This window comes from Haliotis cracherodii, unplaced genomic scaffold (assembly GCF_022045235.1).
Source record: "Haliotis cracherodii isolate W230 unplaced genomic scaffold, xgHalCrac1.p SCAF_1, whole genome shotgun sequence".
NCBI lineage: Eukaryota > Metazoa > Mollusca > Gastropoda > Lepetellida > Haliotidae > Haliotis > Haliotis cracherodii.
The window spans coordinates 64,192,286-64,206,478 of NW_027266264.1; the positions used below are offsets into that span (position 1 = coordinate 64,192,286).

General features: G+C 37.5%; 1 protein-coding gene across 2 annotated transcripts in view; it reads right to left on the reverse strand.

Moving 5' to 3' along the window:
* Window positions 1-1,734: 1,734 nt before the first annotated feature.
* Window positions 1,735-14,193, reverse strand: part of LOC139456291 (acetylcholine receptor subunit alpha-like 1) — a 40,418-nt gene continuing 27,959 nt past the window's right edge. For both annotated transcript variants that reach the window (XM_071237951.1, XM_071238026.1), the window contains exon 5: window positions 1,735-2,625. In XM_071237951.1, coding sequence (XP_071094052.1) covers window positions 2,458-2,625 — 168 coding nt within the window. In that variant the 3' untranslated portion in view covers window positions 1,735-2,457. The remainder of the gene's footprint in view (window positions 2,626-14,193) is intronic.

The following is a 14,193-nucleotide window of genomic DNA, read 5'->3' on the forward strand; positions in this document are numbered from 1 at the left end:
AACGCCACGGACTGGGACACGAAAAAGATAAAGCATTGAGATGCATGCAGTAAGATCTACTGCAAACAGAAATGTTGCCAAACACGTTTTGCACGAGCAAGACTTGCTTTATCGCTTTAGTCTGTCCGGCAATCCAATCGTCGCGGGACCACATCGTGGAATCTCTAGTCCAAACAATTAAGACCAAATACGAGTCGATATTAATTCTAGATCGACTCTCTAGAGCAAACACGTCTGTGAAAGGCTTACGTCCATGTCGAAATCTCCTGCCATGGGCGATTTTTGGTGAATGGTGATCAGATATTGAGCGTAGGGAATAAAAAGACGGTGCCACATTATTAAATGCAGCTTTATTCACCGAGTTTCCATACATTGCTTTAGGCTACACTTGGATAATGCTGTTTGATGTCCAGTCTGGCGCGCCATAACACCCTCTATAATCGTGACTGCCGTCACGCCGCCCCAAATGTAACACGTCTTAGTCACGGCCATTATTTTCACATAGCCACAGGTATAAATACTATTTTATAGTGTGGAACGAGACTATTTCCAACTATTTGATAGGTCTGGACTGGTCAGTTCATGTTATCTTAGCATTATGTCTTCTATATCCCGTAAAAAAGTGCTGCCACAAAAGGTTGAAAATGATAAGCGCCCTCTCCTCAACATAAGTGCCCCCAGTAAAATGATAGAATGAGTATTTCCAACAAAGACATAATGTGGTGTTGCCCTCCCACAAAAATATGTGCCCCTGACGAATCAAAACCACAAAAGAAAATTAGTGACGGTTAAATTAGACATCGTATATTTCGTCATGATTAGTTTTCGTCAACAAACACCAACAGTGTACATCACGCACCATGCTTATAACATCATGAAAGGAACTTAGGCTTACAATACACTTTAGTGATATAGTTCTTCGTCAACTGAAGGTTTAACGCGACTATCCCTTGTCATTTTTCAAGCGCGCCTGACAGATACAATAAAACTGACATCATCACATACTGGCTCCATTCGAAGCTTTCTTCAAGACGGGAAATGGGAACTGTAAGATTAGACTCGTATATCATCATTTCCCATACATCACCCCATGTCTAAAATGTCCTACACAGTGTACACCATACCGATCTACTCTCCTCATTTCCCCACATTTACAAAGGGAGTCAAGAGTCAAAATGACAAACATGTCTGCAAATCAGATCCTGATTGCTACCCAGAAATATTGCAGGGCCGGTCCTGGCTTAATGAAGCAGATTCAGCGACGTCCCGACGCTTGATTTTCTTCGACAAATGTATCATTAATGAAGCGTAAACGGAGACATAGGCGCTCTCTGATGAAGGCGAATCTGTGACCGCAAATATACCAAAGACTGAGAAGCAGATCCAACGATATCAATTCAATTTACAAGTTATATGTGTTGCAAAGTAGAAAATGCTACATAATGCTATCAGACAGTCATCGGCTTGTCGTGGTAACTATGCGAAATGCAATTTAATATTAATCGCCAATGGTCATTTCTTAAGATTACAACAAAAGGTATAATTGTACATATTTCTATATGCTTCATGTTAAATTTTTTAACGTATTCCAGAACAAAACAATGCACCCATTTCAAGTTGAATATCCATATGTTACATTAAGTCAAAGTCTCGATTAACTATGGTGGTGAGTACAACTTGCACAAACCTCAGTACACAAACCTAGTTTGGAATACAAATGACATGAGACGCGTACTTCATTGGAATTTATTTAAAGCAATTATGTTTTTTTCATATTGCCGTCGGTAGACAATTTGCAAAAGAAAGATATAAACAATATGCTACTCTTATAACAATCAACCACCTCTGTAATGTACAAAATCAAATAGCATTCATACAGGACAATATCACTCATTCATTCTTGTAGAGATCGTGGAATTATGCACACGGCAGGAAACATACAATCACACATTTACAATTTATCACCTTTAGTTCTGAAGGTATGAGGCAGTGTTAGTTTCAGGAAAATATATACCAGAATGTACATGACAATCCTTTAAGGATAAAAGGTACTATAATCAGTCACAACATGATGTTAATAATTTCAATGACTTAAAAATCGTTCTAGCACAAGGACCGATTGAAAAACACTCAATAGTATATAAGACTCTTTAGCACAAATAACATTGTTGTGCTAATATATCTCAATAAACAGTTACAGACGAGAAAAAACAATGTCCATTACTGTGAGAATATGGGAAGATTCATCACATAGTAGTTAAAAGAGTTCATTAAAGAGTTAAACGCCTGTGATCTTCCCTATGGTTGATATCTAGAATTGTCCCCTATGGGCAGTACGTACGACCACAGCGGTGCCTACACCACCTTCAGGTAACCAACACCCTCAGCTGGATGGCACCTGGTAGTGTCTGGCGATCTAGAATCCGGTGTGGGTGTGAGTTGGTCTCTCATTGCCTCCTAACACTCGTCGTCAGGTCTCTGGTGCGCTGTTAGCGGTTCCCTGTTGTCGTAAATTGTCGGTGCCTGTAGGATGATGCCGAAAGTTCCAACTACGCAGGCAATCGTGAAGATCCATAGAAACAGCCGATCTAACACCATGGCGACGTACTTCCAATCTTCAATAATCTGTTGAAATAAGACTTATGCTGTTGACCTTGGAAACATATAATGGATTTTGATACAGATGTAATCAGTGATAGGGAAGAAATGATTTATCGGATGCAGATACTTCTAAATATTGTTATTCTCTTAAAGATATTGACTGGAGTAATATAAAATTACCAAAGACGTATATTTAAGTGCGGATTCTGATGACAGTGTACTTTTCGAAGCTCAATATATACTCACCGACAATGAAACGCGAATACCATACATGTTGGTCAATATATATGAAGAATTACTCATATTCAAGAGATATTAGATTGGTTCGATGCACAAACGAATATAGCATGAACCGACGCTCATGAACGCATCACATGTGACGTCATAGATCCACAATTTGAGATGCATCATTTGTCTCGTGCAGGATTAGCATGGAAAGTTTGGAAATCACGCGCAGCATATCGTGATAAGAATGAAGACACTTTGGCAACACCTGATTGTCATTAAGTGGTACACATTGCAAACATCTCTTCTTAACATGCACACTTCTCTACATGTTTCTGTGATTCGTGTTTCTTTTAGCGGTGAGTACATATGATCAAAGTGATATGATCATTAGCTTGGAATTTATTACTGGGAAAACACTCATATTCACCTTAGGTGTTAGTAGGGAATGTTCGTTGGGTTACTAGGCATGACATTATTTATTATAAACAAACCCTTATATATACCATGGGTTTTTTCATGGATGGTTAATGTCAAGGATTAATCACACCATATGATTTCAAATCTACTACATATCTTCATAACATATAAACATGGTGATAAATACAATTAGAATATGCCATGTAAAACGTGAAAAAGTGTATCTGTGAAGAACGACACATGAAGCTATCGTACACAAAGGGTGTAAGTCAGTGGATGGGTGAGTGAAATTTTTTTTAATCGCTTTTAGTACACGAAATACCCGTGAGGATTCCTGTTATGACTATAGGTCCCCAACAAACGATGATGGTCGAAAGAGGCGACTAAAGGAACAGGTGATCAGGCTGGGGGACTTTGGTGATTGCATGACATCGTATCTCAATTGCGTGGATCGATGATATGAATCACAGGATTGTCGGGGCCAGACGCGATTAATTACAGACCGCAGTCATGAGGGCGGCGTTAAACAACAAAGATTGTATACAATAAACCGACACCTGTGTACACAAGAAGAAATACCTACCAGACATCCTCTGATTACGAAGGATAGTCGGCTTCTTTCAAAACGAAACATGACCTACGCCGAGAATTATTATCCAAAATTTTTACCCCTCATTTAATGTATGTTTCGTTTTCATTTATAACAGAAACAAATCAACAATTTCTGGAATGTTTCAAAATTATCAATGATCAAGGGATAAAGGAAGTCTTAGATAAATTTCAGGCAATGATAGGGTATCGTGGTATTTAGATGGAGAAGTTTATAAAACGTTGATAATTAAGTTAGCCTCCAGATAACAGGCACATCACATAGCAATGTTTGAGTGTCTATATGTATTAACAGTATCATCAAAACAAATCACATATTACGGGTCCTAAGGGATTTTATTCTCTGTTTTGATGTCACAGAGGAAATTTTATGTTTTTCAGATTTATGTTTTTTATCTGCAATCTATTTCCTAATTCAGTGCCTTGTTTGATTGTTGATGAATTTGGATGAAATCCCAACGTCACTTCTACAAGCAGAATCTTCTCAAAGGTAATAACCTGAAGTCATGTTTGAAGTAAAGTAATTAGGTTTGCCCTTAAATGTTATTATGCTGTGTTGAGAATTCAAACCAATATTCAAAGATTAACCGCCCAGTTTGCAACCAGGAATATCCATCGAGTTGAAAGCTCAACCCTAAAATGCAGTATATGTGAATATATGCATGTTTCATGTAATGTGATCAGGGCTAATTATTTTACAAGTAACTAAATAAGTTAATGTGAGAAACAACATAGCCAGTGCAGCTCACCTGATTGTTTCTGGAATACTGGCAACATTCAATCATTAATGGGGTAAAGTTTCACAACATGAATATTCATTCCACAGTGCTATGCACAGTGCCAAGAGGCCATATTCCACATGGCTGCCCTTTGAAAATCGAATGAGAAATCTATTATTCTAGAAGTGCTGAGATCATAATTTATACATACAATTTTCGGTTTATGAAGCCAGGGGTTTCAGATGAAATTTCCAAAATGCAGTAGCTCTAGATAAACGGGCATGTGTGAAGGCCAAAGGCCATAGCAGGGTAAAACAAGAAAATACTTATTTACAGCATATCAAATTTCGTATTGATGCAAACAAACTGTTGTGATTACCGGACAATAAGGACATTTTTGCTAGGCATGAAAGTTCAGGACAGGTGAGCTAAAAGAATTAAGAAAGTATTTATTTTTACAAAGAGGTTTTTGTTACAAGGCTCTATGGATCACCTGGAATTTTAGTTACTGATTACATATTGGCGCATGACGAAAGACAAAACAATGATTTAAAATTATTCAGAGAATTACGACTTCCATGTTATTATGATGGATAAGCATTTTGAAAACTAAAGGCATGCTGTTCGCACTAGTCAGGTGGTTTTGCCATATCACAAAAAAGAAACCCGAATGCATTTTGAATATAAAGGTCGAATGATCAAATAATCATAGAAAATCCCTACTAAAGACTTTACGATTCCGACTATAACATAAGCATGTTTATGAATCACCATTAAATGGTGTTCGCAGGAATATGAGAGTATCCTGTTCCAACAGTGTATACCTTCCCAAACACATGCAAAGTCAAGTCAAGTGTTCACCTGAACAAACACGGAATCATATGATGAATGTCCAAATAAGGAATTGAATCGGATATCATTTTGGTCTCTGGTGCGTCATATTTGGAAATGACCTCCACATGTCTACTTAAAACTTTTTGAAAGCTTTACTTTGGCCTCAAATGCCTCTTGTCATGTCGTTCTGTTGACAGTTTGCAGTCACTCTGTATCTTTATTTAAAGACCTAAATATGAAACAAATGAGACGCTTTCGCTGGTGGATAAATCATTCGAAGGGTATAGGCTATTTGATCATTATTGAAGGATATCAGATCATCAATATACCTGAAGCTTAAGTGAAACATAAAGGCCTAATTCCAGAGTTTTTGTCAGTTCGAGCAGAAATTCCGATTCATATGCATAGACACATAGATAAAAAGCTGGGGAACACAATTGGTGCCCATGGGGATGCTTATATCTTGTCTAAATGCCACATGTTATCAGTGAGGAAGTCCAGTATTTCACTTATTGTATTCTCAGTAAACTCAGTAAAAATTGCTTTCATTTTTGAAAGCGAGATATGCAAGTATATTAATCGTCATCACGTTTGTGACAAATGTCCCATGAATAAAAACATTCTGTTTGTCGTGTGGTGTGTCAGTGTATAGATTGGAAATAGCAGATGTCTTTACATAATTTGACTTGGTTCTTTTCTTATAATGCAAACAGATCTTGCAAATGCTTTGCGTTTACGAGAAACCACTTCCTTGATCGTATTTGCTGAAGCCAATACACATGTATCTGGGAGGGTGGGTTTATATGAAGCTTTGGAATCCAAGACTAAAAAGGAATTGACGTTCAAGTTTTAGAGTAAGGGCAAAAGTTTATGCACGTGATTTCATTTCTCTTAAAGGTGAGGTGAAATGGGGTTTAACGTCGCGTCCAAGATTATTGCACTTATATAGCGACGTGCATGTACGTGTATGTATGTGTTTGTGTGGCTGCTTGTACTAGTCCGGACTGATGCCGATTTATAGTGCTAGCTCACTGAGATACCATGCCGCAGTTTAACATGAATACCCCACTCAGACACAGTATACTGACTCCGAGCCGACCAGTCCTTGTTTTAGCCCCTTAATGCCGAGCGCCAGACATGGTAACAACAAGTTCCATCTTTTAACGTCTTTTGGTATGACGCGATCGGGGATCAAACCCCGGACCTTCCGCTCTCAGGGCGGACGCTCTACCAAAAGACCACAGAGGCGGTCATTTCTCTTAAACCCAATGAGTATCACCTATCACTATACACAAGATCTTGTCCTTAGCGAAATTGTATTTATGTTGAAATTTACAATATTTACTATGTTACAAAACGGGCAAAATAAAAAGAAGAAATTTCAGGGTAAACAAAATCCCAGAGAAAAGTGTTTCCAGAATCTTCCTGCCATCTATTCCATATAATTTATCTTAAATAAAATAATATCCAAGCAAGTTTCATAATGTCTTAAATTTGTAGTGTTATTGTTAAATATTAATTTAAAAAATATGATTTGATTTAAAACTTTTAATTATTAAAAAAAAAATCGCATTATGGACGACTGATGATGGGTATCTTGTCTTGTCTTGTCTTCGAAAATAAACATTTGCTTTTGTAGGTACAAATTTACAACATTTCAAACATGGCAGGGGTCATGTGGTTGTATATTCATTTCTTACCCCAGTCTTCTAGCAATATGCCAGCCATATGATGGCGGCAGACAACAGGACTGGGTTTCATATAGGAATCAAACCTGGGTCTTCGGCGTGACGAGCGAACGATTCAATCACGATACCACTTGAGAGTCCCTCGTGTGCTATGATACCATATGACATACCTATATATCAAGAAGATCATCCTGATGATCGCTTTTACCTGAGTGCATGTAAATATCTTAAACAACTAAAAGTATCAAGTTACTTTCTTTAAAATAAAATTACTGCATCAATTACGCTCCAATTTGTTTTCATGGACGCATGGAATATAATAACGAAATCTTTGAAATCGGTACAAGACCAAAAGAGTCTAATGAAGAGACAAACAAATATTGTCTTATATCGGAGGAGTCTCGGGTGTCGCAGTCATCTAAGGCGCCGCAGACCCGTCAGGACACGTAGCTAGTGGGTTCGAACCTCAGAACCGTTCTGATTACATGTATGATTGTTTACTTGTCCTGCAACATATCCGGGTCTCGGGTTTTACAACAGTGGTGAAATGAACAGGTATAATGCTAACAAATCAAGGATCTGGGATTCGAACCAACGATGGTCCTGGTGCAAACAAAGGACTCAACTCTGTACAGTAAACTTCATCGCCTAAGCCGAATGGCCCGCACTGCGGTTGGCGGTTGCACCATTGCTTTATACTTTATGATCTTAAGAAGTTATGGCCGACGTGATGCTGCTTTCTATAAAAGTCAACATACTCGTCTGGCATAAAAAAATGCCTTTAGATAACCATCACACGCATACTCATGAAATTCAAACCTCTAAGAATTAGAATTTATATAACTTTTACTTCAATAAGATTTGGGGAAATTCCAGTATTTCAAAGAATATAAGAATTTAACTTCAAAGACGGCTCAAAATCAGGTAAATGTCGGTCATCTTTAAAAAAGTCCCCAGCGTAGAAGTTTCCTTGCGTTAAAGCAAGACTTAAACATGATCGTGGTTAAACACAACACCAAGAGTTTGATTGATTGTAGGTTCTTTTACAATACATAAAGCCGATTTAGCATACCTGACTTCTGCTACAATGACCATTTATGGATTTAGACACAAGGGCTCCAGTTGCCTTTATCCTTGATTTCAAGACACTGTACGTTGCAGGTGATACAGATACAACATGTCCTAATGGCCTACATGTACCGTGGTGATTTGTCCTGATCTTCTGGAAAAGGCCTTTGAATGGTAAATTAATGGATTTGACGGTTTGCGGAAACAAGCTCACCCTGAAGACGGAAAGGAGAACATATTGTGATGTTTTGTGTGGCTTGACTTCAAAACTTAATTTTTTCATACCCTGAGGCTTTGTTGGATAGTCAACTAATATAAATGTCTACGTTGATCACTGATCTTAACTACAGATAGAAAATTAGATCACAAGACTAAATAGAAACAGTTTTCTAAAACAGCCAAGTTTTCCTGCATATGGATATGTGAAAGTAATTTATTGTATTACTGTTATATATCCATGGTGACAGAAAATTAGAGTCCATATATATATGTTTTGAAACCATCTTCCCCACATGAAAAAGCCCAAGAACACTTTCTTGAGACAAACTCATTAGATTCATATAAGGTGAACACATATCACATTGGATCTGACTTTCACTTCAAAACAAAACATGCAACCAGGTAAATAGTTGACGGGAACAAGGCTCGGGCGAACAGGCTGTCCCGGCTTATCTGATTGAAACCGTCAGAATAACACTTTGCTTTTTCTGTTAAGGCAAATTGTATGAAGAATATGTAGCAGTTCATTCGCACCCTAATTACATTGAGACAAAGTCTCAATGTCAGACAAGACACTAATAATCAACGCTGGACCTGCATTACGATAACACACCCTGTTGAGGTGTAATGTGCATAAATCACCTAATACTACAACTACAAAATGCCTTCATGTGCACAGGGAAATACGTAACTAAATTCATGTGAAGTCCTTACTCATACTGTTTCATATGATGTGTGAAGGTTAAACAACGAGGTATAATAAAGGCCCAATTTGTCCACTGGAAATGTCCGATTAAATCACAGAAAACTTTGAAATATGCGTATGAAATTTATCAAATATGTTCAAATGGATTTACAACTTGGCATTAAACTTGAGAGTTCTGAAATCTGCAATGATCAAGTACGGACTCAAATGAGTGGCTGATATTTCGAAATATCAAACAATCTAACTATGACCAAGTCCTTTACCAAAGATGATTTTTTACCATGGGATTGTATTGTCCTTTCTAAAAGCAATATTATATGGATGTAATGACAAAATGAAAGACGTTGTCAGTCTTTGTTACCAGCGAACTGCCAACGTCAATGAATTGAATCTGTTTCAGGCATCCCAAAGACGTCGACGCAGACATGGTGACAAGAAAGGATGAAGGCCAATGATACCATTCATTTGGAAGATTTGTTGCCTCTCGATCAGGAACCATTGGGACAAAGTAAGAACAAGACGATACTCTGTGTCTCTGAAAGACATTAAACGATCCCAGCAACGTTTGCTAATGGGTGTGTCTACAAACAGTAAGAGCCCACAGCATCGACTAGACAGTATAGTTCTTGATATTGCTTTGAAACGAAAAATCCACAGGCCACAAAAAGACTCCACTAAATAGGACAAAGACCGCATGTTCTTGAATTTGAAATTTGCTAAAAAGGGAGGCAATGACTTAAAATTAAACAAAGTCCTCAGACATAAATCATTCTCCCATGTCCCATAATATTTAAGATTTCAGGAACCAACAAGAATTTCATTTTCCAATACGAGCACCATTTTACAACGTTGTTCAATTATAGGGACGTATTACAGAACGTTGATTTGGCAGCTGTTGATGTAAATTCCTACTTGGGGCTGCCAATTCTCACCATACTGTTACCAACCTATAGGTAAAATAATCACAGGTGACTTCTCAATTGTTGACAATAGCAACCTTCGGCAGTTATACATGGACCAAAGTATCGCGAGCAGCCCCTACCAATTGGTATCACAACTATAAAACTATTATGGATGCTGTCGAAGAATATGCCACTAAATAGGCCAAATGGAAGATGAACCTGTTGAATGTCTTTCAGAATTGATTAAGTCAGGGCGTTATGTTGTCACTGTTGGAATACACAAACTGAAAACGTGGCAAAAAAATTCTGTCGCAGCCACCTGTCAATATGTGAAACGCTGCACTTCTTCATGGGTAAGATATATGTAACATTGTTTGGGAAATAACATTCAGGCAAGAAGTTGGCAGCCCAACTGGCACCAGTTGTGCTCCCCCTCTTGCTGATCTGAGTCGGAATGGCAAAGTCAAAACAAAGCAATTTGGCTAAGACGTTACTCATGCTTCAGGTAAATCGATGATCTGATATCGTTTAATTACCATCAATATTTCTAAATTTGACGCATCACTGACAAAAACGATGTCCGATGCAGTTCCCTATTTTGACTTGTATCATATGTTCCCGTGTTTTTTCAGGTGAACAAATGACTTGCCTTTTCATGTGTTTGTGACGGATGTCACCGGTGGGACAGGATATGCTCATCTTTTCGCGAACATCTGGCATCATCACTTATTAATAGTGATTCATAAACGCATGCTCATTATATAGTCGGAATCGTACAATCGACTCTTCTATTGGTAAGGGTTTTGTCGCTTTCATTTACGTCTCGTGAGGTCAGGACTTGCTATTGATGAAAGATTACACAATCTCTTAAATCAGCATCTTCGACAAATCAAAGCATTACCTATACATTCAAATTCGTGTAAGTCGAAGACACGAAAGTTGTGAAATGAAACCTGCATTATTTCATATGAACACATCTGGTAACCTACTTATTATGTCTACATCATGTCACTTCAAATACCTTACGTTGTTATTAGCCGAACAATTTCGAAGTTAGTCTTTTTTTACCCCTTGAAGTAGTCTGACTTTGGATATCCTGTCTTGAAAATTATTTCTGTTTAAGTCTATTAATAATTGTAAAGGTTATGACATGAAAGCAGCTATACGCAACATGTAGCCATTACCATGTGACTTTAGACTCATTTACTTGGGTTGATTAGACGGGTTATTGAAATTGTGTGTGTACCACTCACATATCTACCAGTTGAATTCGGTTAGAATCAATCAGCTATATCTGTTAATATTCCGAGCTCAGTGTTAAGGTACCAAACGGCAATCAGTCCCAGATCTCTTTTAGTCATTGTCACCTTGTTTTCGATAATTTTGATCTGTACTTACATATTATAATAACAATTTGAAGTTGTTCCAAATACGTTACATACTAACCAAAACTTTCAAAGGGAAACCAATCTAAGAGCAGCTTAGTTTGAGACATCATTGAGACTGACTGACAATCGAGGTTTTCGCGAACACCTGGATCATCACTATTTGACAGTGATTTGAACACATGCTTGCAGTAGATATTTCTTATAGCTGGAATCGTACAATTAAATCTGCTTTTAGTAGTGTGTTATCATGGTAATGGTAAGCGTTTTGGTCGCTTTTATTTAACTATAATTATTATTATGATTATGGAAACGGATTTTCTCTCAATTTTGTATTTGCTGTGCCTTATTGTCGTTGTCAAAGTTACTGCCCGGGATCCACTACCAAAGCATTCGTAGAATGTGATGACTAAACCAAGTGATTCCCTCTATTCTATAATCGTTTTTCCATACCTCCCAAGGACGTGAGTTAGTAATTGAGCAGACATAGTTTTCTAATTGATAGTAATATTACTTTTTCACATTTTCAAAACTATAAATTGAAATTCCATAACAAAACAGCCCACTCCCCTCTCCCCACATAATAACAATTCCTGAAATTATGTATGGTGCTTTGTTTGCTTGAGTTATGATAGGACACATTGTCACACGATGAACCAAGTCACCAACCCTGAAACACCCCATCAATTTAGGCAGCTCTCTTTACGCTGTGGATCTATTTTAACCCTGAATCCCAATAGGGCTGTATGATGTATGATACTGATGCGTAGGATAAATTTATAAGGATGCAGAAGTTCCACATGAACACAACACATGACGGCGAACCAGACCATTATGCTTATTTTGGTACACTTTGTATTATCAAATTAACATTCTATGATTTTCTTCAGGGGTAAACCATATAACGATTCAACTGCAGTGGCCGCCATATCTACTATTGGATTGGAATAACATGAACAGATAGACAGACATGAAATAGGAAGGCGGGATGGGAGGGATGGGAGGGAATGATTGGGGGCGCATAGGGATTTAAGGGGGAGAAGGTGATGGGGAGATAAGTCATGGAAAAATATTATATAAACATAATCATTTAGTCCCGAGCACAATGAATTGATGGTAGCTGATATATTGACAACATATCATAACATTGATCACATGCAGGATGATTTTTTGGGAACCAGCGGACAGAGGTTTGGTTGTGAGATTGTTACTGGTCAAGTCGAAGATTTTCAACGTCATGTTCAGAAGGGAACGATCATGTTTGACTCATGTTACACTCTTGCTTTACCTTAGCTTTGATATCGTAGTCTTTCAAAATTTCAATTATTATTGCATTAAAATTAAAGCCAAACATATTCATCTGAATGATATATTCATACCAATCCAATTGATTCCAGGACGATAATTTCTTTTCTTCGAATTAAAGCTTTCATAAATTATGTAATATACACTGACGTGCATATATTATATTTGCTGTTATGATTGCCTTCTTGAACTATTGGTGACAACCACCTTTTACAAACGTTAACCAAAGCTTATTCTAAATGTTTCTAAGAAAAGGTTGGAATGAAGGCTGTATTTGTCACTACACCCACCTACTGTGTTTTCAGTTCAGAGGTTCCCAACGTATATACCTGTGATCGCGTTCTATCATGATAAATGATAGTAATATCGGTAGTGATCAGTGATTGGCATAGGTTGAATATAATGTATTAAATAGGTTGAATGGACTAATTCCAGGGATCAGTAAAGATCGGTTTTGACCCACCTGTCACTGTAATTCTTAAACCACTTCAAAGAGACACCCTAGAGGCGTTTAACGCAGACATCATATAAGCATTATTGCCAACCATCAACCCTTGCAATTGGTAAACTGAATTTACCCTTTCAACGTTGAAGGTTTAAGTACGTATACATCACTATTGAGACGTCGTAATGTTCTTTTGTAAGTAAGACATCACAGTACGTCATAGAGTAGCGACAATCGTCAAGCTGTGAATATGACAATACCAGCTGCTGGTCGTAGAGTTTTCCACCTAAAATACATGTATGTTACAATATCTAAATATTCTAGAAACCGCAACGCTGCATTAACCAACGCGTATGTAAGTACACTGAGTATTTAAAGTAACTACTGGTCGGATTTTTGTAAGAAGTGCTGTCAGGTAAATATTTCAAAATGTCATGGCTGTATTAAGCATAACGGTTCGTATTTCCCCCCACATAACACCATTGTAAATAGTATTTGACAATTTGGAAATTGAGGACTGACAAAATAATATGCACAGCAGCCGACCCATGGGTTCCACTTTGATTTTAATTTTACTTAATCTACCAGATATTTACTGAAAAAAAACAAATTTATGTGTGGTTTAACATCTCTTGCTTCAAATATTGATTTCTCATGTAGATAAGCTGTTTTCAGAGATTTGGGTACTTCCTCTACAGCACAGATGACAAACATATTGCGATTCTACACCTTAATGTATCAGCACTGTTTGCTAAGGTAGGCAACAAACATAACGGATCTAATTACTAAATACTATCAATCACCACCCAAAACACACAACAAAGCAGCCGATCAGTATATTCAGAACATAAATATCTTCGCGGCATGATCTAAAATAGACAACGGCTTACACAAGTATTTCACAAATGTGACTCCAGTACTGAAACTTATATTACCTAAATGTAACCTATTATTCTGTGTATATAATCATCTACGCTGCCCTTAGACGCTGGATCTATTTTCCGCATGAATAACATCTCTCATACAGTGTAAGTACCGTTCGGACACATGGTTCTAACCCTATTATC